The sequence below is a fragment of the Rhinoraja longicauda genome, chromosome 19, assembly GCF_053455715.1.
Source record: "Rhinoraja longicauda isolate Sanriku21f chromosome 19, sRhiLon1.1, whole genome shotgun sequence".
NCBI lineage: Eukaryota > Metazoa > Chordata > Chondrichthyes > Rajiformes > Arhynchobatidae > Rhinoraja > Rhinoraja longicauda.
Window position 1 is genome coordinate 19,811,983 of NC_135971.1, and position 26,242 is coordinate 19,838,224.

General features: G+C 46.0%; 1 protein-coding gene across 3 annotated transcripts; it reads left to right on the forward strand.

Moving 5' to 3' along the window:
• Positions 1–25,431, forward strand: LOC144603190 (uncharacterized). Of its 3 annotated transcripts, XM_078416362.1 has the most exons (5): positions 1–396; positions 5,761–5,888; positions 6,003–6,170; positions 11,686–11,812; positions 18,407–25,431. In XM_078416362.1, the coding sequence occupies exons 4-5, from the start codon at positions 11,725–11,727 to the stop codon at positions 22,177–22,179; spliced, it is 3,861 nt and encodes a 1,286-aa protein (XP_078272488.1). In that variant the 5' UTR covers positions 1–396; positions 5,761–5,888; positions 6,003–6,170; positions 11,686–11,724; the 3' UTR covers positions 22,180–25,431. The 3 variants fall into 3 exon arrangements, with proteins under 3 accessions (XP_078272488.1, XP_078272489.1, XP_078272490.1); XM_078416363.1 differs by lacking the exon at positions 6,003–6,170; XM_078416364.1 differs by lacking the exons at positions 1–396; positions 5,761–5,888; positions 6,003–6,170 and adding an exon at positions 8,541–8,620.
• Positions 25,432–26,242: the final 811 nt, after the last annotated feature.

Below are 26,242 nucleotides of genomic sequence, written 5' to 3' on the forward strand. Positions count from 1 at the left end.
TGCCGCCTCACAGAGCCAGAGACCCGGGTTCGATCCTGAATACGGTGCTGTCTGTCCGGAGTTTGTACGTTCTCCCCGGGACCTGCGTGGGGAGTTTTCCAAGATCTTCGGTTTGTAGGTCAATTGGCTTGGCATAATTGTACATTGTCCTTACTGTAACTCGGATAGTGTAAGTGTGCCGTGATCTTTGGTCGCTGGACTTGTAGTTAACTCTGGGATTTGCCCAAGGCGTCTCGGCACATGAGAGCTCCCAGCGCGGGGCTTATCGTCAGTCCGGCGCGGTTGAAAGTCCGACCTCAGCGCTGACAGTGCAAGAGGAGGCTCCCAGAGAGACCATTCGTCCCATCGTCATCGCTGCAACCCCCCTACAGTTGCTGACGGACGTCTCCTCGACCGGTGAGTGAAACAGATTAATGTCCCAGGGAAACACAAGAAACTAAGAACGCGGGAACATTGAGCAAAAATACAACGCTGGAGGATCTCATACGGAAGGAGGCGATGTCCATTGCCCTCCAGAGATGCGACCTGCGGCGCTGAGTAACACCAGTATTTTTGTTTCTGATCACAATTGGGTGTAAAGTATAGTCGGAGATAGACACAAAATACTGGCGTAACTCGGGGACAAACAGCATCTCTGGAGAGGAGGAATGGGTGACGTTTAGGGTCGAGACCCTTCTTCACACTAGGTCAGGGTAGAGGGACATTTTCTATGTTTTGCTACTCCTGCACCTATTTGCTATGTTTCTATGTCTCAGTATCTTCAAATATCATTGATGTGATTCTCTGTACCTTTTCTATCTTCTCTTTCAGCTGTTCTAATTGTTCACTCTTCCCTGCAACAAATATCACATTAACTGTGGATTTCCGTGCTGCATATCCTGTTCCCTTTATCTCTACTAGTCTTGTTAACCCCTTCTCCAATAACTGCTCCCTTAACGAAAATGCATTAATTCCTTTGCAAGTGCAGAGCACTATTCTGAATGGCCAACCCTTTAAGGTTAAGCGTCGCCTGAAAGTGACGATAAAGGAAAAAAAGATTACTTTTTCTTCATTCGGGGTTACCACTAACCTATGACCATTTACAACCGTAATATCATTAAGTCTGGGCAGTACAGCGGTAGAGTTGTTGCTTTGCAGAGCTTTCAGCGCCAGAAACCCGGGTTTGATCCCGACTACGGGTGCTGTCAGCACGGAGATGTTACGTTTTCCCGTGAATGCGTTGGTTTTCTCTGAAATCTTCGGCTTCCTCTCATATTCTAAAGACGTAGAGGTTTGTCGGTTAATTGGCTTTGTATAAATGTAAATTGTCCCGAGTGTTTGTTGGATAGTGTTAATATGCGGAGATCACTGGTCGGTGCGGACTCAGTGAGCCGAAAGGTTCGTTTCTGCGCTGTATCTCCAAACCAAACTAATTGGGTTGGGTTCTCTATAGTTGTAATCAGTGATAGGTACGTCGAATACCCATTTAACTAAAGCATACAGCATCGATCTCCACATATTACATTAATTGGGTCCCTGAACTACTACAAGACATAAACCTCATTTGTGTCTCTCCCTTTTCATCTCCTGGACGTGAACCCCAAACACTACAATTCCAAACTGTCCAGGCAATATTTCCCCCTACACATTCCACCGTTTGTCCTATCATAGTGTGGCTCCATTAGTTCAGGTGGTTGTGTTCCTACCACTGTTTACGAATGTATCCAGTCCGCCGTTTTGATCCTTATTCTAATAGTGCGTTTGATTTAATGTGGTCTATTCGGAGCACTCGTGTTTCCAGCCTAATGCATGCATATTAGAAACCTGCAAAGAAACAGAAACAAATCCAGCCAATTATTGGTAGTCTGAAGAAGGGTCTCAACCCGAAATGTCACCGATTCTGTCGTATGTCACCCATCACTGACATATGTTGAAAGAATAGGTCGACTGGGCTTGTATTCACTGGAATTTAGAAGAATCAGAGGGGGTCTTCTGGAAACATATACACTTCTTAAAGGATTTGATATGCTCGATGCAGGAAAATTGTTCCCGATGTTGGGGGAGTCCAGAACCAGGGGTCACAATTTAAGAATAAGGGGTAGGCTGTTTAGGACTGAGATGAGGAAACATTTCTTCACCCAGAGAGTTGTGAATCATATCATATCATATCATATCATATATATACAGCCGGAAACAGGCCTTTTCGGCCCACCAAGTCCGTGCCGCCCAGTGATCCCCGTACATTAACACTATCCTACACCCACTAGGGACAATTTTTACATTTACCCAGCCAATTAACCTACATACCTGTACGTCTTTGGAGTGTGGGAGGAAACCGAAGATCTCGGAGAAAACCCACGCAGGTCACGGGGAGAACGTACAAACTCCTTACAGTCAGGATCGAACCTGAGTCTCCGGCGCTGCATTCGCTGTAAAGCAGCAACTCTACCGCTGCGCTACCGTGCCGCCCTAAACTGTGAAATTCTCTGCCACAGAAGGCAGTGAGGGCCAATTCACTGGATGTTTTCAAGAGAGAGTTAGAATTAGCTCTTCGGGCTAAAGAAATCAAGGGATATGAGAAAAGAGCAGGAACGGGGTACTGATTTTAGATGATCAGACATGATCATATTGAATGGCGGTGGTGGCTCGAAGGGCCGAATGGCCTACTCTTGCACCCATTTTTCTATGTTTCCTTCTCTCCAGAGATGCCGCGTGGCCCACTGAGTTACTCCAGTATTTTGTGTCTACCTTCAATTTAAACCAGCATCTGCAGCAGGGCCAAGGACGCAGACGCCAATAGGATTAACAAACTCATTAGGAAGTCTGGCTCCATCCTGGGGGCAGAGTTGGATTCATGGGAGGTGGTCTAAGATGGGAGGATGCTCTTCAAATTGCGGAGCATCCTGGACAATACAGCTCACTCCCTCCATGACACGCTGGTCAACCTGATGAGTACCTTCAGCGACAGACAGGTTCCAACAAGATGCAGGACAGAACGCCACAGGAGATCTTTCTTTCCTGTGGTTATCAAACTACACAACTGTTCCCCTTTCTGTCGTGGGGTAGACTGACTCTCCTCCCCCTCCCCCCCCCCCCTCCAATCTTTGCACATCCCCAATCTTTTCCACTCGTCAGTTTAATTTCATTTTTCATGTATTTTGTGTTTTGTGACTCTTGGTAGATCAATTTCCCTCCTGGGATAAATACAGTTCAATCATATCGTATCGAACTAACTCCTGCATGTACCTCCAAACTATTTTGGTTCAATTGCAAACCCCTACTTCTTCGGTAATCAATGTACAAATGCAAGAGTGTATTCAAATTTGGGAGTCCCACAAACACTGTCAGCAGCATTTTTATACACCAAATACAATAGGGTTTTTAGAAGTGATTACTAAAACTCTGACTTGTATGTATATTTGTAACAGTGATTTCGGCAAAACGGTGAGGCGTAGCGCCACAATCTTTGCACCGCCTTAATCACACCGCTGGACGCTTGCCGAAAATGATATTTTTTATTTAATTCGGTCGTATAGTTTTTGAGTTACAGAGGTTTAAAAGTCTCAAAAAAAATCTCTCATTTTTTCGGCTGATTTTCGGCAAAAACGGTGAACCGTAGCGCCACGATTTTTGCACCGCCTTAATCACGACGCTGAACGCTGGTGGAAAATGATGTTTTTATTTGATTCGGTCGTATATTTTTAAAGTTACAGAGGTTTTAGTAAAAAAAAAAAAACATTCCAGCCGTTTTTTCCATGGCCTTCAAAATGCCCATGCACCCCCCTCCGATTGATTTATTGAAGGCTTTCAGCGTGGCGCTGCTATGCGTCTGTGCTCCTCTCTCCCCTTGCTTCTCTCCTCTCTCCCCTTGCTTCTCTCCTCTCTCCAACACCCGGGAGATCCTCTCCCCGCTATCCCCCCCCCCCCCCGGACCTTTCACTGATGCTCTCCCCCCCCCCCCCCCCCCGACCTTTCACTGATGCGCTCCCCCCCCCCACCCCCGGACCTTTCACTAATGCGCTCCCCCCTCCCCCCCCCCCGACCTTTCACTGATGCGCTCCCCCCCCCCACCCCCGGACCTTTCACTAATGCGCTCCCCCCTCCCCCCCCCCCCCCCGACCTTTCACTGATGCGCCCCCCCCCCCCCCTGACCTGTTGGTGCTGGGGGCAAGAGAGAGTAGGGGAAATGGGTGTGCTGGGGAAAGGGGGGGGGGTGGGGGAGAGTAAGAGTGTGTCTGGGGGAGAGAGAATGGTGGCGGGGTCTGAGAATGGGGACTGGGGAGGGGGACAACAGGGGTCGCCCGGAGGGGGCTTGGTGGTGGGGGAGATAGGGGTACTGGGAAAAGGGGAGGTCGTGGGGAAAGGGGGGTGTGGGGAGAGTAAGATTGGGGTTGGGGGAGGAGAGAATGGGGGGGGTGGGAATGGGCCCAACGGGCCCTCTTCGCTAGTCTATCTATATCTATATACTATTAAAACTCAGATCTTGTTTATATTGTTTTTTTGGGTTTGACCTGAATATACCGTATATTTATACGTAACAGCGATTGCGGCAAAACGGCGGACCGTAGCACCACGGTTTTCGCACCGCCTCAATCCCCAATCTCGCGCTCGCTCGGCCGTGATATTTTCATTTAATTTGGTCGCGTGTTTTTTAAGTTACAGAGGTTTTAAAGCGCTGCCCCCCCCCTTTTTCAGGGGGGCGCTGCGGTGCAGATTTAGTTTTCAGCTTGTGGCTTGTGACGGCTACATTTGTTTCCAAAAGCTTCCAGTTTTCAGCAAAAGCTTCCAGTTTTCAGCTTGTGACGGCTACATTGTTTCGAAAAGCTTCCAAGTAGTCTTTTTTGTTATTGCAAGTCAAGTCAAGTCAGTTTTATTTGTATGGCACATTTAAAAACAACCCACGTTGACCAAAGTGCTGCACATCTGATTAGGAAAAAAAACAAAACATCTGGTTAGGAAAAAAAAATAAAAAATGGCTATAGTGGTCACTTGACATACACAGATCAGGAGGACGGGCCCAAAGGGCACACTTGGAGAGTAAGAGTGGGGCTGGGGGAGGAGAGAATGGGGGGAGTGGGGACGATAATACAGTTCAATCATATCGTATCGAACTAACTCCTGCATGTACCTCCAAACTATTTTGGTTCAATTGCAAACCCCTACTTCTTCGGTAATCAATGTACAAATGCAAGAGTGTATTCAAATTTGGGAGTCCCACAAACACTGTCAGCAGCATTTTTATACACCAAATACAATAGGGTTTTTAGAAGTGATAACAGAACCAGACACCCCACACGGGTGGTCTTGCAAGAGCATAGGAGTTCAATGAATCATCACCCACTATCACTGGCCATTGACCGAGGTCATTAATTCAGTCTATTAACATAAACACATCTTCCTGGTGCTCAACATTATGGTGATTGGAAAGGGGCTGGAAAGGGGAACAGTTGTGTAGTTTGATAACCACAGGAAAGAAAGATCTCCTGTGGCTGGAGTAACTCAACAGGTCAGGCAGCATTTCGGGAGAGCAGGAATGTGTGCCTTTTGAGTCGACACCCTTCTTCAGACCTTATCCCTTAAATCCCCTTTCTCCTTTACACATGTACCGATGCCATCATTAGTATCAATACTTTATATTATTTTAAACCATTTTCAGGTTTTTACCTTGGCTCGCCGCTTGCTGTGTATCACATGCACCGCCTTGATTGCTATTTTTGCGATTGCCCAATGTTTCCGAGAAATTACAGTGAAACTGAAAGTGCTTCTTGGAATCCATTCCAGTCTCAAGAAAGGACCCACGGTACGCTTGAGCAAGTTGCCACGTCTTAGGGCGGTAGAGCTGCCGCCTCACAGCGCCAGAGACCCGGGTTCGATCCTGAATACGGGACCTGTCTGTCCGGAGTTTGCACGTAAGTCAATTGGCTAGGCATAATTGTACATTGTCCTTACTGTAACTCGGATAGTGTAAGTGTGCCGTGATCGTTGGTCGCTGGGCTTGTAGTTAACTCTGGGATTTGCTAAAGGTGTCTCGGCACATGAGAGATCCCAGCGCGGGGCTTGTCGTCAATCCGGCGAGGTTGAAAGTCCGATTTCAGCACTGATAGTGCAGGAGGAGGCTCCCAGAGAGACCATTCGTCCCATCGTCATCGCTGCAACCGCCCTCCAGCTGCAGGCGGACGTCTCCTTGACCGGTGAGTGAAACAGATTAATGTCCCAGGGAAACACAAGAAACTAAGCACGCGGGAACATTGAGCAAAAATAAAAAGGTGGAGGATCTCATACGGAAGGAGGCGATGTCCATTGCTCTCCAGAGATGTGACCTGTACCGCTGAGTAACCCCAGCATTTTTTTTCTGGTCACAATTCAGTGTAAAGTATAGCCGGAGATAGACACAAAATGCTGGCGTAACTCGGGGACAAGCAGCATCTCTGGAGAGGAGGAATGGGTAACGTTTAGGGTCGAGACCCTTCTTCACACCAGGTCAGGGTAGAGGGACTGCACCTATTTTCTATGTTTTGTTACTCCTGCACCTATTTTCTATCTGCAGTTGTTTCCTACACAATTACTGGTAGTGTTAGTTATAATTCTTTATAGTGCTTCAATTAAGTGCAATATTTCCATCTTGCAATCCCTCTCATGTCCAATGGGGTACATGTCTGAGAAACATCCAGTTACAATAACATTAAACGGTTCCACCCATCTAGGCTGGAAAACAACCCTTTCGAGGAGGATTTTAACTATTTCCTATTTCCTCATTTCCATCCTTCAATACATTTTCTCCTTTTTCCATTCTTTGATCCTCCACTGATCAATGGCCTTATTCTTAAATCCATGCAATCGGTGGCTGCCGTGTGCTGGGGCAGCAGGGCGAAGGACGCAGACGCCAATAGGATTAACAAACTCATCAGGAAGGCTGGCTCCAGCCTGGGGGCAGAGTTGGATTCATGGGAGGTGGTGTAAGAGGGGAGGATGCTCCTCAAATTGCAGAGCATCTTGGACAATACAGCTCACCCCCTCCATGACACGCTGGTCAACCTGATGAGTACCTTCAGCAACAGACTGCTTCCAACACGATGCAGGACAGAACGCCACAGGAGATCTTTCTTTCCTGTGGCTATCAAACTACACAACTGTTCCCCTTTCTGTCGTGGGGTAGACTGACTCTCCTCACCCTCCCCCTCCAATCTTTGCACATCCCCAATCTTTTCCACTCGTCAGTTCAATTTCACGTTTCATATATTTTGTGTTTCATGACTCTTGGTAGATCAATTTCCCTCCTGGGATAAATAAAGTTCAATCGTATCGTGCCGTACTAACTCCTACATGTACCTCCAACCTAATTTGATTCAATTGCAAACCCCTGCTTCTTCGGTAATCAATGTCCAAATGCAAGAGTGTATTCAAATTTGGGAGTCCCACAAACACTGTCAGTACATCAAAGCAAGCTTACCCAAAAGAGCTGAAAGCGCAAAGGCAGTAATCCATAACTCTTGAGCAATATCTTTAACACCGTCGGAAATATATTCTTGTTCCCAAAAGCAACGTTTAAAATAAATCCCCAATTCTTCCAATCTATATTCCAAAATGGCAACTTTAGATCCCGAGTATACTGTATATACATGTTTTAGTGTTGTTTATTATCATCACATGTGTTAAAGTTCGTTTCTACTAGACAGACACCAATACCATAAAGTGGTAAAATATTAAAGTCTTTATCACGCCAGCGGGAGTGGGAGAGCTGCAACTAGTATGCTTGCATATTACAGTCACTCAAAGACCCCACTCACCCACAGAGTGTTTCAGCAGCATTTTTATACACCGAATACAATAGGGTTTTTAGAAGTGATAACAGAACCAGACACCCCACACGGGTGGTCTTGCAAGAGCATAGGGGTTCAATGAATCATCACCCACTATCACTGGCCATTGTCCGAGATCATTAATTCAGTCTATTAACATAAACACATCTTCCTGGTGCTCAACTTTATGGTGATTGTAAAGGGGCTCATTCTGCTCTGTGCTCTTCCTTTGTATCCGTTTCCTGTCCTTTGTAGTTTTACAACACCCCTTTTGTAATCTCAAGCATCAGTAGATGCTGTGGCATCTACACAGAGATAGACTTGCAGGCGTCTGAGGTATGCAATCTAATTTAGTGACAGTTCATCTTCATGTAACATTTGGTCACATACACCTTAACCCTTATTTATTTACAAAATGCTGGAGTAACTCAACAGGTCAGGCAGCATTTCGGGAGAGAAGGAATGGGTGACGTTTCGAGTCGACACCCTTCTTCAGACCTTAACCGTTAAATCCCCTTTCTCCTTTACACATGTACCGAGGCCATCAGTATCAATACTTTATATTATTTTAAACCATTTTCAGGTTTTTACCTTGGCTCGCCGCTTGCTGTGTATCACACGCAGCGCCTTGATTGTTATTTTTGCGATTGCCCAATGTTTCCAAGAAATTACAGTGAAACTGAAAGTGCTTCTTGGAATCCATTCCAGTCTCAAGAAAGGACCCCACGGTAAGCTTGAGCAAGTCGCCACATCTTAGGGCGGTAGAGCTGCCGCCTCACAGCGCCAGAGACCCAGGTTCGAATACGTGTGCTATCTGTTGCTACTGGACATTTCCTCGACCGGTGAGTGAAACAGATTAATGTCCCAGGGAAACACAAGAAACTAAGCACGCGGGAACAAACTCATCAGGAAGGCTGGCTCCAGCCTGGGGGCAGAGTCAGTCTGAAGAAGGGTCTCGACCCGAAACATCACCCATTCCTTCTCTCCCGAGATGCTGCCTGACCTGCTGAGTTACTCCAGCATTTTGTGAATTAATGGATTCATGGGCGGTGGTCTAAGAGGGGAGGATGCTCCTCAAATTGCAGAGCATCCTAGACAATACAGCTCACTCCCTCCATGACACGCTGGTCAACCTGATGAGTACCTTCAACAACAGACTGCTTCCAACAAGATGCAGGACAGAATGCCACAGGAGATCTTTCTTTCCTGTGGCTATCAAACTACACAACTGTTCCCCTTTCTGACGTGGGGTAGACTGACTCTCCTCACCCCCCCCCCCCCCCCCCCCAATCTTTGCACATCCCCAATCTTTTCCATTCGTCAGTTCAATTTCACGTTTCATATATTTTGTGTTTTATGACTCTTGGTAGATCAATTTCCCTCCTGGGATAAATAAAGTTCAATCGTATCGTAGCGTACTAACTCCTACATGTACCTCCAAACTAATTTGATTCAATTGCAAACCCCTATCTCTTCGGTAATCAATGTACAAATGCAAGAGTGTATTCAAATTTGGGAGTCCCACAAACACTGTCAGTACATCAAAGCAAGCTTACCCAAAAGAGCTGAAAGCGCAAAGGCAGTAATCCATAACTCTTGAGCAATATCTTTAACACCGTCGGGAATATATTCTTGTTCCCAAAAGCAACGTTTAAAATAATTCCCCAATTGTTCCAATCTATATTCCAAAATGGCAACTTTAAATCTCGAGTATACTGTATATACATGTTTTAGTGTTGTTTATTATCATCATATGTGTTAAAGTTCGATTCTACTAGACAGACACCAATATCACAAAGTGGTAAAATATTAAAGTCTTTATCACGCCAGCGGGGTGGGAGAGCTGCAACTAGTATGCTTGCATATTACAGTCACTCGAAGACCCCACTCACCCACAGAGTGTTTCAGCAGCATTTATATACACCAAATACAATAGGGTTTTTAGAAGTGATAACAGAACCAGACACCCCACACGAGTGGTCTTGCAAGAGCATAGGAGTTCAATGAATCATCACCCACTATCACTGGCCATTGTCCGAGATCATTAATTCAGTCTATTAACATAAACACATCTTCCTGGTGCTCAACTTTATGGTGATTGTAAAGGGGCTCATTCTACTCTGTGCTCTTCCTTTGTATCCGTTTCCTGTCCTTTGTAGTTTTACAACACCCCTTTTGTAATCTCAAGCCAGCATCTACACAGAGATAGACTTGCAGGCGTCTGAGGTATGCAATCTAATTTAGTGACAGTTCATCTTCATGAAGCATTTGGTCACATACACCTTGACCCTTAAACCCCCTTTCTCCTTTACATACGTACCGAGGTCATCATTAGTATCAATACTTTATATTATTTTAAACCATCTTCAGGTTTTTCACCAGCGCAAGGTACCCCTCTGTTTAGTTTAGTTTAGTTTAGAGTTACAGCGCGGAAACAGGCGCTTTGGCCCACCGAGTCAGCGCTGACCAGCGATCCCCACACACTAACACTATCATACACACACTAGGAAGAATGTACAATTTTACCAAGTCAATTAACCTGCAAACCTGTAAGTGTTTGGCATGTGGGAGGAAACCGGAGCACAGGGAGATAACCCACGCAGGTCTTGGGGAGAACGTTCAAACTCCGTACACACAGCACCCATAGTGAGGATCGAACCTGGATCTTTGGATTGTAAGGTAGTAACACTACTGCTGTGCCACTGTGATGCCCTTAACCTTGTGTCTTACCTCACTGTACCAGCACCTGTCTTACACATCCCATCGTGAGAGTAAGTGATATTTTGGTACCTTACTGTGTTAGTACTTATTGTCTTACATATTGCATCGCAACTGTCTCTGACGCCTTAAGCTACATTTGTACACAATGTCTCAACTCTTCACCCATCTTGCCCAGCAAAGTCACCACGTTTACTTTTTCCTCCACTTTGTTCTTTTGGGGACACAACTTCCGGTCGCCTGACAACAATATAGGATCTACTCTATGGCTGGTAAAATTGAACCCACTTACCCGATTAGGAGCCACATTGTTGACGATTGTCCTGTGTCAGACCTTGTTGGCAGCGCGAAATGTTGGAGAGAATTTTGTGTTTAACCTGTATCCTGAATCTGGCATTCACATAGGGTGTAGCTGTGCTCTTAATTACGGCTCAGTTAGGAACAGACACAAAGAACATCTCGTGGAGCTGTGGTGCATTTCTCAAAGAAGTCGGTTTATGCAAGGGGTTAACAGTGTGCACGGGCAAACACTGAGAGAACACAAAGTGTTTCAAAGCTACACAGCACCAACTGCATTTTTTATATGCACACGACATGACAGTTTAGTTTAGAGATACAGCGTGGAAACAGGAGGAGATAAGACTTTTTTTGCCTTCCATCACAGTGAGGAGGTGCCTGGAGGAATCACTGTGATGGTTGTTTACGTTAAACTTATGTAATTGTGTGCTTTGTATTCTTTACTGTCATGACTGTACGTCAGCGACATTTCATTCAAATTTATTTTTCAATTCAATCCAATTCGTATGTTGGCCTCTCCATCATGTAAGACCTTTGGTCAAAAATATTGCAAACAACTCATCTTCTTTGTAATTAGCATAATTCACTACGTCAAATTTCCCCCTCTTGGTAGACACAAAATACTGGAGTAACTCTGCTGGACAGGCAGTATCTCTGGATAGAAGCAATGGGGATGCAAAATATCACCCACTCCTTCTATCCAGAGATGCTGCCTGTACAGCTGTTACTCCAGCATTTTGTGTCTATCTTCAGTTTTAACTAGCATCTGCAGTTCCTTCCGACACCATCCCCCTCTTGGTACTTGGCCACATCTAAGTAAGCCATATAAATAACTAATCTAATATGTATCTGGAACTCAGCATGTTATATTTTATTCCGCTTTCTGTTTCAGGTCACTGGTGTTTCCTGAGTGTCCGCTCCCAGTTCAACAATGAGCGAGATCTTGCAACTGTCCACTCTGGGCCGTCCTTTCCAATTGGGAATGCTGTACGACTGCCGATCGGACACTCTGATCCCAGGTACTGCAATGTCATCACACAAATCAGTATGGTCAATGCGGTGCCATAAGTTCAAGTTGCCAATCTTACCACGGTGACTTTGACTCTGTGAGTTTCAGTGCAGTTTCCCGATGGGATAAGGATGGTTTGCAAATTAAGTTGCTGAACCCTAGTAAGGTTGATTTACAATATCATTGCCAGATGTTGCATTTTGGGAAGTCAAACGAGGACTGGACCTCAGAGCGCCATGAGGAACATGGTAGAGCAGATGGATCCAGCAGTACAGGTACATATTTCCCTGAAAGTAGCATTACACATAGATAAGGGGGCAAAGGATGCTGTTGGTACATTGGATTTCACCAGTCAGGTTACTGAAAATAGAACATTGGACACAAAATGTTAGAGTAATTCAGCAGGTCAGCCAACATCTATATAGAAAAGGAGTAGGTGCTCATTTTCTCCGGAGATGCTGTCTGACCCGCTGAGTTACTCCCAACTTTGTTTGTGTCTATCTTCTGTTTAAACCAGCATCCGCAGTTCCTTCAGACACATAGAATTTTGTCTGTTATGTTGCAATTGTACAAAACATTCATGAGGCCACATTTGGAGTACTCTGAAGGAGAACTGGTCACTCTGTTCGAGGAAGCATGGCATTGAGCTGGAAAGAAGCAGAGATTTACGAGATGTTGCTAGAACCTGAAGGCTTTGGCTATTGGACAGGCTAGGACTTTTTTCCTTGGAGCGCAGGACACAGAAAGGTGGTCATTCAGATGTGTTTAAAATCATCAGGGGAATAGATAAATTGGACGCACAGAGACATTTCCCCAAGGTAGGGAAATCAAGAACCAGAGGACTTTGGTTTAAGGTGAGAGGAGCCTGATTTAATTCGAAGCTATGGGACAATGTTTACACCCGGAGGGTGATGGGTATATGGAATGTGCTGCCAGAGGAAGTAGTTGAGGCAGGTACTCTTACAGCATTTTAAACACACTTGGACAAGTCCATGGATAGGAAAGATTTTGAGGAAGATAGACACAAAATGCTGGAGTTACTCAGCGGGACAGGCAGCATCTCTAGAGAGAAGCCATTCCTTCTCTCCAGAGATGCTGCCTGTCCCTCTGAGTTACTCCAGCATTTTGTGTTTATCTTCGATTTAAACCAGCATCTGCAGTTCTTTCCTTCACAAGGTTATGAGAAAATGGGCTAGCTTAGATAGGGCATGTTGGTCAATATGGACAATTTTGCTCTATGATTATTAGACAGAATCTGGTAAAAAGTACACTGGGATCACCTACTTGCAAGTTACTCCACATCTGGTTAGTGGGAGTCAATCAGGGCCAAAGTGTTCCCATGGCAGGTAAAGGTAAGGACAGCAATTCAAAAGTACCCCAGTTATTAAGGCGTAATGGAGGTTGGATATAAGAAACCATATGATAGGAATGGAAAAGCATTACACATAGATAGGGGGGCAAAGAATCTGTTGGTACATTGGATTTCAGCAGTCAGATTACTGAGAATAGAACATTGGACACAAAATGTTAGACCAGCTTAGATAGTGAGGGAGCCCAAAGTGTCGTGGGGGGACAAACTTGAAAAAGTAACTGGGAGAGCAAAGTGAGAGGAGATGATATAATGTGTGTAGGGAGGGTGTCTAGGTTAAGGAAAATCACAAGCAGATTAGGTTATATTAAGGGCGGGAGGGTAACCAGACAACCAATAAGGCCCAGAGGGCTGTGAACCATTGCAGCAGGGTCTTGATTAGTTGGCCAGGCGGGCTGAGAATTTGATACAGAAAAATATGAGGTGTTGCATTTTGGAAAGTCTAACATGGATAGGACCGACACAGTGAATGGTTGGACTCTGGGGAGTGTTGTAGAGTAGAGTGGTCTGGGAGTGAAGGTGCATGGTTCCTTGAAGGTGGAGTTGCAGGTAGTCAAAAAGGCTTTTGGCACATTGGCCTTCAGCAGTCAGAGGATTAAGGATAGAAGTTGGGAGGTCATGTTGCAGTTATATGAGATGTTGGTGAGATTACATTTAGAGTATTGTGTTCAGTTCTGGGCACCATGTTATAGGAAATATGTTGTCAAGCTGGAAAGTGTACAAAGAAGATTTACAGGGATTTTGCCAGAACTCAAAGGTCTGAGCTATAGGGAGAGGTAGAGTAGGCTGGGATTCCATTACTTGGAGGGCAGGAGGGTTGACCTTATAGAAGTGTATAAAATCATGAGAGGAATCGATCGGGTAGATGCACAGGGTATCTTGCCCAGAGTAGGTGAATTGAGGATCAGGGGACAAAGGTTTAAGGTGAAAGGGAAAAGATTCAATAGGAATCTGAGGGATAACTTTTTCACACAAAGGTTGGTGGGTGGGTGGAATGTGCTGCCAGAGGAGGTAGTTGAGGCAGGGACTATTGCAATATTTAGTAAAGTTTGAGAGGAACATGGATAGTATTGGGTTGGCAGGAATATGGCCAAACACAGGTTGATCGGACTAGTGTAGCTGAGACATGTTGGCCAGTGTGGGGAAATTGGGCCAAAGGGCCTGTTTCCAAGCTGTATGAATATATGACTATGACTAAAAATTGTTCATGGAGTTAGAAAAGTCGGGGGTTCTGAAATTAATTGCTCTTATCCGTATTTAACAAAGAGAAGCACATGGCAGAGAAGTCAATTATTCTGATAGTAACATTCTAGGACTTTATTATGAGAAAGGATGTCTCACTGTGCACAAAAGTGGATAATAATGGCCAGTTGATGTATCTGAGAGGCAGTGGGAGATCAGGGAGGAGGCAATTTGGTCCCAGACTGTGGTTACAGGTAAGGTGCCATCCTCCGCATACCAGCCAGCATCTGCAAGAGAGAAGCCGTTAATGTTTCAGGTCAGAGATTACTCATCAGATCTGCGACAGGGCGAAAACAATCTAGATGCAGAAAAGACATGGCATGGTGACATAGCCATAGAGCTACTGCCCTACAGCACCAGCGACCCGGGTTCCATCCTGTCTAGGTGCTGTCTGTACGGGGTATGTACGTTCTCCCATGACCTGCGTGGGGTTTCTCCGAGATCTTCAGTTTCCTTTCGCACTCCAAAGACGTAGAGGTTTGTAGGATAATTGGCTTTGTGTAATGTGAATATTGTACCGGGTGTGTGCAGTTTGGTCGTGTTAATATGCGGGGATCGCTGGTCGATGCAGACTCGCTGTTTCTGCGTTGTATCTCTAAACTAATCTAAAGGTTTGAGAGGGATTGAAATGACAAAGAGAATATCTCTGATAGAGTCATAGTCATAATGTGGAAACAGGCTCTTCGGTCCAACTTGCCCACACCGGCCAACATGACCCAGCTACACTAGTCCCACTTGCCTGCGTTTGGTCCATATCCCTTCAAACGTGTTCTATCCATGTACCTGTCTAACTGTTTCTTAAACATTGGGGTAGCCCCGGCCTCGTCTACCCCCTCTGGCTGCTTGTTCCATACACCCACCACTCTTTGTGTGAAAAAGTTAACCTTAGTTTCCTATGAAATCTGTTCCCCCTCACCTTGAACCTATGGTCCTCTGGTCCTTGATTCCCCCACTCCAGGCAAGAGATTCTGTGCATCTGATAGGGTTGGGACAAAGAATGTATGTGGGATAATAATAATAATAATAATAATATTTATTTATTGTCATTGCAACGAGTACAACGAAATTAAAAAATAGCCAATCCTGACGGTGCGTACAACATATATGCAATAAATGCAAAAACAAATAAATACATAAATACAATTATATTAAGTACAAGATTTTTTAACGGTGTTGCCTGGTGCAAAGGTGGTGTTCAGTTCTCGTATGGCTCTGGGGTAAAAACTGTTCTTAAGTCTGTTTGTTCGGGATTTGATCGACCTGAAACGTCGACCAGAGGGCAGATGAACAAACAGACGGTGGCCGGGGTGGGATGGATCTTTTATTATTTTGCCTGCTCTACTGAGGCAGCGTAGGCTGAACAGGTGCTCCAGGGAGGGCAGTGAGCAGCCGATGATCTTCTGGGCCATCGTGTTGACCCTCTGAAGGGCCTTCCTGTCCTTTTCTGAGCAGCTGGCATACCATGTGGTTATACAGTATGCCAGCACACTCTCGATGGAGCAGCGATAGAAGGACAACATGAGCTTCTCCTGCAGGTTGGTTTTCCTGAGGATCCTCAGGAAGTGGAGTCTCTGCTGTGCCTTCTTTACTGTGGTGATGGTGTTGGTAGACCAGGTAAGATCCGCTGCGATGTGCGTACCCAGGAACCTGAAAGCGGGTACCCTTTCCACACAGACCCCATTGATGTAGAGTGGGTCGTATTCTACACTGGTTTTTCTAAAGTCAATTATATGTTCCTTTGTTTTGGAGGAGTTCAGGACCAGATTGTTCACTGAACACCATGCTGCCAGCCTTTGGATTTCATCCCTATAGGCTGTCTCATCTCCTCCTGAGATGAGTCCAACCACAGTCGTGTCATCCGCGAACTTGATGATGGTGTTGGTGGGATGGGTGGGGGCGCAGTCGTGAGTGTAGAGGGAGTAAAGGATGGGGCTCAACACACAGCCCTGTGGTGAGCCGGTGCTCAGTGTAATGGTGGAGGAGAGGTGAGGGCCTATTTTGACGGTCTGGGGGCGGTTGGTCAGGAAGTCCTTGATCCATTGGCAGATGGTTTGGGAAAATCCAAAGTCGGGAAGTTTGGTGACCAGTCTGCCCGGGATGACCGTGTTAAAGGCAGAGCTGAAGTCGAGGAAGAGCATCCTCACATAGCTCCCCTGGTGTTCAAGGTGGGTCAGTGCAGTGTGAAGAGCAGTGTCGATGGCATCCCCTGTAGACCTATTTGCTCTGTAGGCAAACTGGTGTGGACAGAGGATCTAGGGGGATAGAGGAACTGAAAGAAATTTGCATTAGGCGAGAAATAGTATTGGGGGGACTGATGGTTGATAAATCCCCAGGACCTGATGGTCTGCATCCCAGGGTACTCAGGGAGGTGGCTCGAGAAATAGTGGACGCATTAGTGATAATTTTCCAATGTTGAATAGATTCAGGATCAGTTCCTGTGGATTGGAGGATAGCTAATGTTATCCCACTTTTCAAGAAAGGAGCGAGAGAGAAAACGGGGAATTACAGACCTGTTAGCCTGACATCGGTGGTGGGTAAGATGCTGGAGTCAATTATTAAAGAGGTAATAATGGTGCATTTGGATAGCAGTAAAAGGATAAGTCCAAGTCAGCATGGATTTATGAAAGGGAAATTATGCTTGACTAATCTTCTGGAATTTTTTGAGGATATGACGTAAAATGGATGAAGGGGAGACAGTGGATGTCATGTATCTAGACTTTCAGAAAGCCTTTGATAAGGTCCCACATGGGAGACTGGTGAGCAAAATTACAACAAATGGTATTGGGGGTAGAGTGTTGACATGGATAGAGAATTGGTTGGCAGACAGGAAGCAAAGAGTAGGAGTAAACAGGGCCTTTTCAGAATGGCAGGCAGTGGCGAGCGGAGTGCCGTAAGGCTCGTTTTTTTTTTGGCCGCAACTATTTACCATGTATATTAATGATTTGGATGAAGGAATTAGAAGTAAACCAGCAAGTTTGCAGACGGGTGGCAGTGTGAACTCCGAAGAGGATGTTAGGAGGTTGCAGAGTGACCTGGACAGGTTGAGTGAGTGGGCAGATGCATGGCAGATGCAGTATAATGTAGATAAATGTGAGGTTATCCACTTTGGCAGCAAAAACAAGGAGGCTCATTATTATCTCAATGGAGTCAGGTCAGGGGGAAGTGCAGCGAGACCTGGGTGTCCTTGTACACCAGTCACTGAATGTTGGCGTGCAGGTACAGCAGGCAGTGAAGAAAGCTAATAGCATGTTGGCCTTCATAACGAGAGGATTTCAGTATAGGAGTAAAGATGTTCTTCTGCAGTTGTATAGGGTCCTGGTAAGAGCCATCTGGAATATTGTGTACAGGTTTGGTCTGCTAATTTGAGGTAGGACATCCTTGTTATTGAGGCAGTGCAGCGTAGGTTCACGAGATTGATCCCTGGGATGGTAGGACTGTCATATGAGGAAAGATTGAAAAGACTAGGCTTGTATTCACTGAAGTTTATAACGATGAGAGGGGATCTTATAGAGACATATAAAATTATAAAATGACTGGACAAGCTAGATGCAGGAAAAATGTTCCCAATGTTGGGGGACTCCAGAACCAGGGGCCACAGTCTTAGAATAAAGGGGAGGCCATTTAAAACTGAGGTGAGAAGGAACTTTTTCACCCAGACATTTGTGAATTTGCGGAATTCTCTGCCACAGAGGGCAGTGGAGGCCAAATCACTGGATGGATTTAAGAGAGAGTTAGATAGAGCTTTGGGGGCTAGTGGAATCAAGGGATATGGGGAGAAGTTGGGCACAGGTCACTGATTGTGGATGATGAGCCATGATCACAATGAATGGCGGTGCTGGCTTGAAAGGCCAAATGGCCTCCTCCTGCACCTATTTTCTATGTTTCTAACCACAAAACACAGAGAATGAATCTACTGAATAAACATTGTTTTCTTTGATTAATTTCCATTGGTTGATTCAATTTTACAGTTTTGATCGCTGTTTTATTCTATAGGTGTCACCTTGTGGGACTTACAGACATTGCAGAGCGACCTTGGTCGTCATGATCAGCCCAGCACCGAGTTTCACATAATTGCATCAGACTCCATGGAGAGGAAAGCCGCTGCCCTCAATGTGTCAGGGTCACTGAAGGTGAGTCTCCTGAGTGGATTAGTGGAGGTGAAAGGGTCGGCAAAATATCTCAGTGACACAAAGGAATCTAAGCAACAAGCACGAGTTACCCTTCAGTACAAAACAACAACCAGGTTTGAGCAACTGACGATGAATCACTTAGGGAGACAGAATATTGCCTTCCCGAGTGTGTTTGATGAGGGCTCAGCGACCCATGTCATTACAGCAGTGGTCTATGGGGCCCAGGCCTTCTTTGTGTTTGACCAAATGGCTTCATCAGCAGAGAACACACAGGATATTCAGGGTAACATGGGGGCAACGATTAAACATCTCCCTAACATTGCGATTGAGGGCGAAGCCTCCGTAAAAATGACAAAAGAACAAAAGTCTCTTTCTGAGAAATTTAGCTGCACCTTTTATGGGGATTTCTCACTGAAGAACAATCCCACCACCTTCAAAGATGCCATCAATATCTACGCAACCCTCCCAACCCTCCTCGGCCCAGGTGGAGAGCATTCAGTGCCCATCACTGTCTGGCTCTATCCGCTCAATAAACTCGACTCAAAAGCTGCTCAGCTGGTGAGGGAGATCAGCGCGGGACTGGTCAATCGCTGCCAGGATGTCCTAGAACAGATCAATGAGGCCGTGATGAGGTCCAATGATCTAATGAAAGACTGCGTCACCACGCAGTTTCCTGACATTATAGATATTATACTTCAATTCCAAAAGATGTGCCTGGAGTACAGATTAGTTTTCCAGGGGACCTTAATGAAAGTTCTACCATCCATTCGGGGCGGCGGTGAGGAGGAAGAGTTACTGGTGAATATACTGAAGAACAGGGAACAGTCACCATTCAAACACCAGGCACTGACCACGTGGCTGGATGACAAGGCACAGGAGATGAAGGTTGTGCGATTTTACCTCAGCGTATTGAAAGACATACCAGTTGTGAAATCAGAGAGTGAGTTAAATGAAAGGATGATGGATTTAGCCACAGATTATGTTGTCTGCTTTACATTTACAACATTACATCATGGGGATCTCTACCTGGTCGAGGCAAACAACTACCTCCAATCGCCCACAGCTCAGAAAATGGAGACACAACCTCCTGCTGATGGAGCCTGTGCAAAACGACAAAGTGACAGCTGGTATAACTTGTCATCCGTATCCCGGAAGATGAGGGAGCTATCAGGATCATTCTTAGAATTTGCCACCACCAATATAGCAGATGGGAAAATAAAATTTGCTGTTGGTTCTGTGCGGGATGACAGCAACATGGGAGCGTCAATTTACCTGTATGATAGAGGATGTCTGGAGAACCGGTGCTTTGATCCTCCATCACAGCCAGAGATACCTACGTGTAGTGGAACAACTCATGACAGTGTGACGCTGCAGTTACAGCCACCAAGACGTGGTGCCGGTGAGATTGTGGGCTACAAGGTAGAGTACCAAGTTAGCCAGCAGGAGGAATGGACAATTCTGGACACACCTGATCAATGCCACTCCTTCACAATTACTGGGTTACAGCCACACCAGGAGTATCACATCCGATACAGAGCAGTGACCAAGGTAGGGGTCAGCAAGGCTAGTGAGAGCTACAAGAGCTTCACCCGGCCGGCAAGCCCACCTGGTAATCTGGTCTTCCAGGATTGTTCACCCAATCCAACACTGTACTGGGACAGACCAAGTCAGATTGGAGCTGATGTTAACATAATTCGATACAGCATTGAATATAGAGAAGAACCGTTAGTTAATTTCAACAAGAAAGGTGGATCATGGGAGGAAGTTAAGACAACAGGCACACAATGCTACTATCGTTTAGAGGGACTGAAACCCACGACTGACTACCGAGTCCGAGTGTCTGCTGATTGCGGAAAGACAGGATCTAGTGCAGCAAGTGAGGAGGTTTTAGTAGAACTAGAAACCACATCAGTCAGAAAAGCCCAGAAACTTCTCAAAGACACTCAATTAATATCCAAAGGAAACCCTTCCATTTACAAGCTCAAACTACAGAATAAGGTTGTTGATAAATTCAAACAGCTTATGAAATGCTCCTTTGGAAAACCCACCACAAAACACACAATGAAGACAATTATGGTTCTGGGAGCAACTGGCACAGGAAAGACAACCCTCATCAATGGGATGATCAATTATATCTTGGGCGTGGAATGGGGAGACGACTTCAGATACAAGTTAATACAGGAACAGACAGGAAAGTCCCAGGCTGAGAGTCAGACATCCTCCATCACTGCCTACCAGCTCCACCATCAGGTAGGATTTAACATCGATTACTCTCTGACCATCATTGACACGCCAGGATTCGGAGACACCAGGGGCATCAGTTGGGATCAACAGATCACTGAGCAAATCCACGAGTTCTTCACTTCCCCACAGGGTGTTGATCAGATCGACGCCGTGTGCTTTGTTACTCAAGCCTCCCTGCCTCGCCTGACTCACACACAGAAATATGTCTTTAATTCAATTCTTTCTATTTTTGGCAAAGATATTGCAGAGAACATTCAGATCTTGGTGACGTTCGCAGACGGACAGCCTCCCCCCGTTCTGGATGCCCTGAAATTAGCTGATGTACCGTGTCCCAAAGACAAAATGGATCTGCCAGTACATTTCAAGTTTAACAATTCAGCCATTTTTGCCCAGCGTCCAACCTCTAGAAACTGTGGCACCGAGTGCAGATCCAATGACAGCGGAGTAGGGGGAGAGAACGATGATAACTTTGATGCAATGTTTTGGAAGATGGGAGCAAACAGCATGAAGAAATTCTTCACAGCTCTGAACACAATGGAAACCAGAAGTTTGAGTTTAACGAGAGAGGTTCTGAAGGAACGTAAGCAGTTAGAAGTTGCAGTGGTGGGATTGCAGATTCAGATCCGAATTGGTCTCGCCAAAGTGGAAGAACTCAGGAAAACGCAACAAGCTCTGAACCAACACCAGACCGAGCTGGATGCAAATAAAAATTTTGAATATGTGATTGATGTTACAATTCCAGTACAGTCGGATATCAGCGGGACTGGTAATTATATAACCAACTGCCAGAAATGTTTCTTTACCTGTCATTATCCCTGCAACATTCCTAACGATGATGGTAAACGTGGTTGTGCTGCAATGGACCAAGAAGGGAACTGTACGGTCTGCCCGAACAAGTGCATCTGGAATGTTCACTTCAACCAAAAGTACAAGTTTGAATATGAAAGGAAAAAGGAGAAGAAGACATACAGTGATCTCAAAGAAAAGTACGAGAAGGCCTGTGGTGCGAAGATGACCCAGCAGAATATTATGGAATTACTTGCGCATGAGTTTGTTGAGGTTGAGAACACAGTTCTGGTGCTGATTGAACAATTATCGGGCAGCATTAGACGACTTGAAGAAATAGCTCTGAGGCCAAACCCATTATCCACCCCAGCTTACATTGACCTCATGATTCAGTCTGAGAAAGAAGAGGCGAAGCCTGGGTTCATGGAGCGAATTCAGACACTGATGGAAGTAAAGGAACAGGCAGAGTTAATACAAAAGGTAGCAAATAATGAGAAACTGCTACCAGGGGAGTCGAAGAGAGGTCCAATAGTTGGGAAAAGTGCTGGAAAAAAGCCAGAAGGAATAATTTCTAATATGAAAGTTTGGTTCTCTTCCAATAAGTAGATGATAACCATTCCAACTGTTCCCAATAGAGGGTACAAATGTTTCACTCAGCCCCATAAACAATCCATTGTTCTAATTCCCCCTCCTTCTCCTGCTTCACCTTCCCACAGCCTCTCACACCACACCTTGCTTTCTCAATGCAGCCCCACCCTCACTTTCTAGCTGCCACCCCCCTGGTCCGTGGCTTGTCATTACCAGGTGCTACCTGGAGTGGCTTCTCATCCAAGTACAACGTCAGTACTTCAGGAGAGCCTGAAGAATCTATCCACAACCCTTCCCATTCCACGTCCCCGCGCCGAAAGCTCACCAAATCACAGCGCCCATTTCTTCACGAGACAGGCTATCCCCAGCACCAGTTCCTAACCATCTTCCCCAACCCCCACTCTGTCCGTGAGGGCAGACGGCACATTTCCCACCCAGTGCCGGAGGAGGGGAAGCTTTCTGCCGGCTCTATGTCACTCCCTGGTCACCGCCAGAGTCAGAGTCACGGGCTGGTGGGGGGTAAAGTAGTAACAGACAGTGTCAGTGAAACTGTTCAACCCCTCTAGCCTCAGGACAATGGCACTGAACTATTTGACCGGTAAGCAAACTGCAGGGGTGTTTATGATATTTTTCAGGTGGCCCAACACAACTCTTTCTTAGGTCTTCATGATTACAGAGGTCAGTGCGACAGGCCTGTAGTCATTAAGACCAGTAATCCGTGGCTTTTTGGGTACAGGAATGATGGTGGAGACTTTGAAGCAGGCAGAGTGCAGGTTTGCAGGGACCGATTGAAAATGTTTGTTTAGACTGGTGCTTGTTGTTCGGCACAGAGCTTGAGGGTAGAGAGGGAAACATTGTACTGTCCAGGGCCCAAAACTGCTCACAATGCGCCAAGTGCGATCTGACCAGCACCTTTCAAAGCGTGAGCATTACATCCTTGTTTTTATATTTTAGTCATCTCAAAATAAATGCTAACATTGCGCTAGCGATTGAACTTGCAAATTAACATTTTGGGAATTCTGCACCAGCACTCCTAAGCCCCTTTGCACCTCCGATTTCTGAATCCAATCCCCATTAAGAAAAAAAGTCTACGTCTTTTTGTTTACCTTTAAAATGCATGACTGCACAGTTTGCTACACTGTTTTCCATCTGCCTTCCAAAAAGAGAGGCTCCGATTTCTGCACTCGCACATTGAGCAAGGTGCACATTTGAGCAATGGGGAGACAGATGGTTGAGAATTGACATCTCCCTGATCTGCAGATGGTTCCCTGTGAATGAGCTTTTATGAATGAATACTTTATTGTCACATGTGACAAGTCACAGTCAAATTCTGTGCTTGCATACCCAAGGTATGCAAATAGTTGCCTATAAAGGGCGCTTACAAATTACCCCTGCGGCAAGTCCCCCCTTGTCCCCACCCCCCTCACGGCGGTCCCCCCACGCCGGGTCCTCCATTGTTCTCCCCCTCATGGCAGTCCATGCACGCCGGGTCGTCCATTGTTCTCCCCCATCTCCCCCTCACGGCGGTCCCCACGCTGGGTCTTCCATTGTTCTCCCCCCTCCCCCTCATGGCAGTCCCCCCACGCCAGGTCTTCCATTGTTCTCCCCCCCCCTCATGGCGGTCCCCCCACGCCGGGTCCTCCTTTGTTCCTTTCCTCGGCAAGTCCTCACTTCCACATGGTCCATCCTCGTCCGTTGGTCAGCGCCATCATCGACGGCTGCGCGGACCTCTGCTCTTTTGCCGCTGGGTCCCCTCTGGACATCTCCGTGGCACCGACCCATGCATTATCCATTGACTTGGCCTCCACAGCCTTCTGTGCCAATGAATCCCACAGATTCACCACCCTCTGACTGACTCCACACCACCACATACAAGGACACAGTTTTACCAGAGAATGAATACTCACCTTGTACCAACAGAGCGTTAAACACGAGAACCAGTGTGATCACCAAGAATATGGCCAGGTACAATCTAACCAAGCTCTGGGATGGGGTTCAACAAAATAAATCACCTTTGCTTACCCCTTGTAGATTTTAATTTAAATGTCTACGATGCAGAAAAGACTTCCCTTTGCATCTATCATGTTTTTGATTCAATTCAATGATTCAGTGATATTTTATTGTCACGCATCTAGGTACAATGAAGTTCTTTGATTTTGGTGTACAATCCGTCATCACACAACAGACTTCTCATTTATATTTTGTATTCCACTGGGTGGCGCCACCAGTACTGGCACTGGCTGCCTCGCCAACAGTCCGTTTGTCCTTTCTAATGTTTTTATTATTTTAAGTCTGTGTTAAAAGTAAGTTTCTTGGGGGTTTTTTAATGTGGGGGTGAGGGGCGGAGAGTTGGGGGAGACTGTTTTTCAATCTATCTCAGTCCCCACTACGGCCTAACATCGAGGAGTTGGCGGCCTATCCTGGAGACCGGCCCGGCGCTTCATGCCGCGGGTGCGGCGCGCACTTTAACATCACGGAGCTGTGATCCTTTGCCGAGGATCGACTGTGGAGAGCTCCAACCTCGGGGCCTGTGGACTTTAACACCGTGAAGCCCGCAGTCTCTGGTAAGAAGAGGCCGACTCGGGAGCTCCATGCTGCGGAGAATGTTTCAACCGTCCCGACGCAGGGAGTTTCGATCATACCGACGCGAAGCTTCAGACAGTTGGCAGCGGCGACTGCGGATGGTTAAACACCCCCGACCGCCGGTGAACACAAAGAGGAAGCTGATTGAACTTTATTACCTTCCATCACAGTGAGGAATGTGGAATCCGCTGTGGTGGATGTTTATGTAAAATTTTATTTTATGTGGCTGTGTGTCTTGTTGCTTTTCACTTAGTATGGCTGTATGGTAATTTCACTGTACCTTAATTGGTACATGTACCAATAAATTGATCTTGAAATGCTGGGCAAAACACAAAGAGTCTGCATGTTTCTGGCTTCGACAAACTTTCAGAAGTTCTTCGTGCTGTCTGAACTTCTCACAGCGGCGAACCAGGGCTGTTGTTGCACGTGCATGGATCACAATGCACAGTGGCGCAGCGGTAGAGTCGCTGCCTGCAGATCAACCATATTTATCCCTGTCTATATAACCTTCACCACATATCGTATGCATGATACACATTCCACTATGTAATCCAGTCCAGGGTTTAGGTAGGACTGGAGTCACTGATATATTCAGCTTGTTGCTTGTTCCCTTGCTGGTTAGTCTGTAAGCTTAAGCCAGGAACTCAACAGTATGTATTGCTCACTCTGCATGGGTTTAATAAATGCTTTATGGTTCACTGAATACTTTGTATTGGATTGATTACAAAACATTGCCTTACAGCACTTGCAGCGCCAGAGACCCGGGTTCGATCCTGACCACGGGTGCTGTCTGTTTCGGAGTTTGTACATTCCCCCCTTGACCTACGTGGGTTTTCTCCGAGATCTTCAGCTTCCCCCCACACTCCAAAGGCGTACAGGTATGTAGGTTAATTGGCTTGGTATAAGTGTAAATTGTTCATAGTGTGTGTAGGGTAGTGTTAAAGTGCGGGGATCGCTGACTTGGTGGGCCGAAGGGCCTGCTTCCACGCTGTATCTCTCAACAACGAAACGTGGACAACCCGAGTCTCACAGAAAACCTGGGTCTCTGGCGCTGTAAGCGCTGGAAGGCTGCAACTCTGCCGCTGCGCTGCCATTACGCTTTATTGACCAGTTTTTTCTATCTTGCTTCCCCACTATGCATTTTTATTTTGGTTAAACGGATCAAAAACTACTCATCTTCCTTATAATTTTCAAATGTCCTACATCACATCTGGAGAGATATTTATACACACAAGGAAACCAGAATGAGAGATCGTGTGAACAGTGGGAAAGATGTCAAGCTGGAAAGGACACAGAGAAGATTTACAAGGATATTGACAGGGTTAGTGGGTGTGAGCTGTAGGGAAAGGGTGAGCAGGTTGGGACTCTATCCTTTGTAGAGCAGCAGGATGTAGTGTGATCTTGTACAGGTGTTTGAAATCATGAGAGGAATAGAGTCTCTTTTGCCCAGAGAAAGTGAATCGGGGACCAGAGGACATAGGTTTAAAGTGAAGGGGAA

Coding starts and splice junctions, on each gene's coding strand:
- LOC144603190 (XM_078416362.1), top strand. CDS start 11,725: ATGAGCGAGATCTTGCAACTGTCCACTCTGGGCCGTCCTTTCCAATTG. Junction 11,813..18,406: donor ATCGGACACTCTGATCCCAG/GTACTGCAATGT, acceptor TTTATTCTATAG/GTGTCACCTTGTGGGACTTA.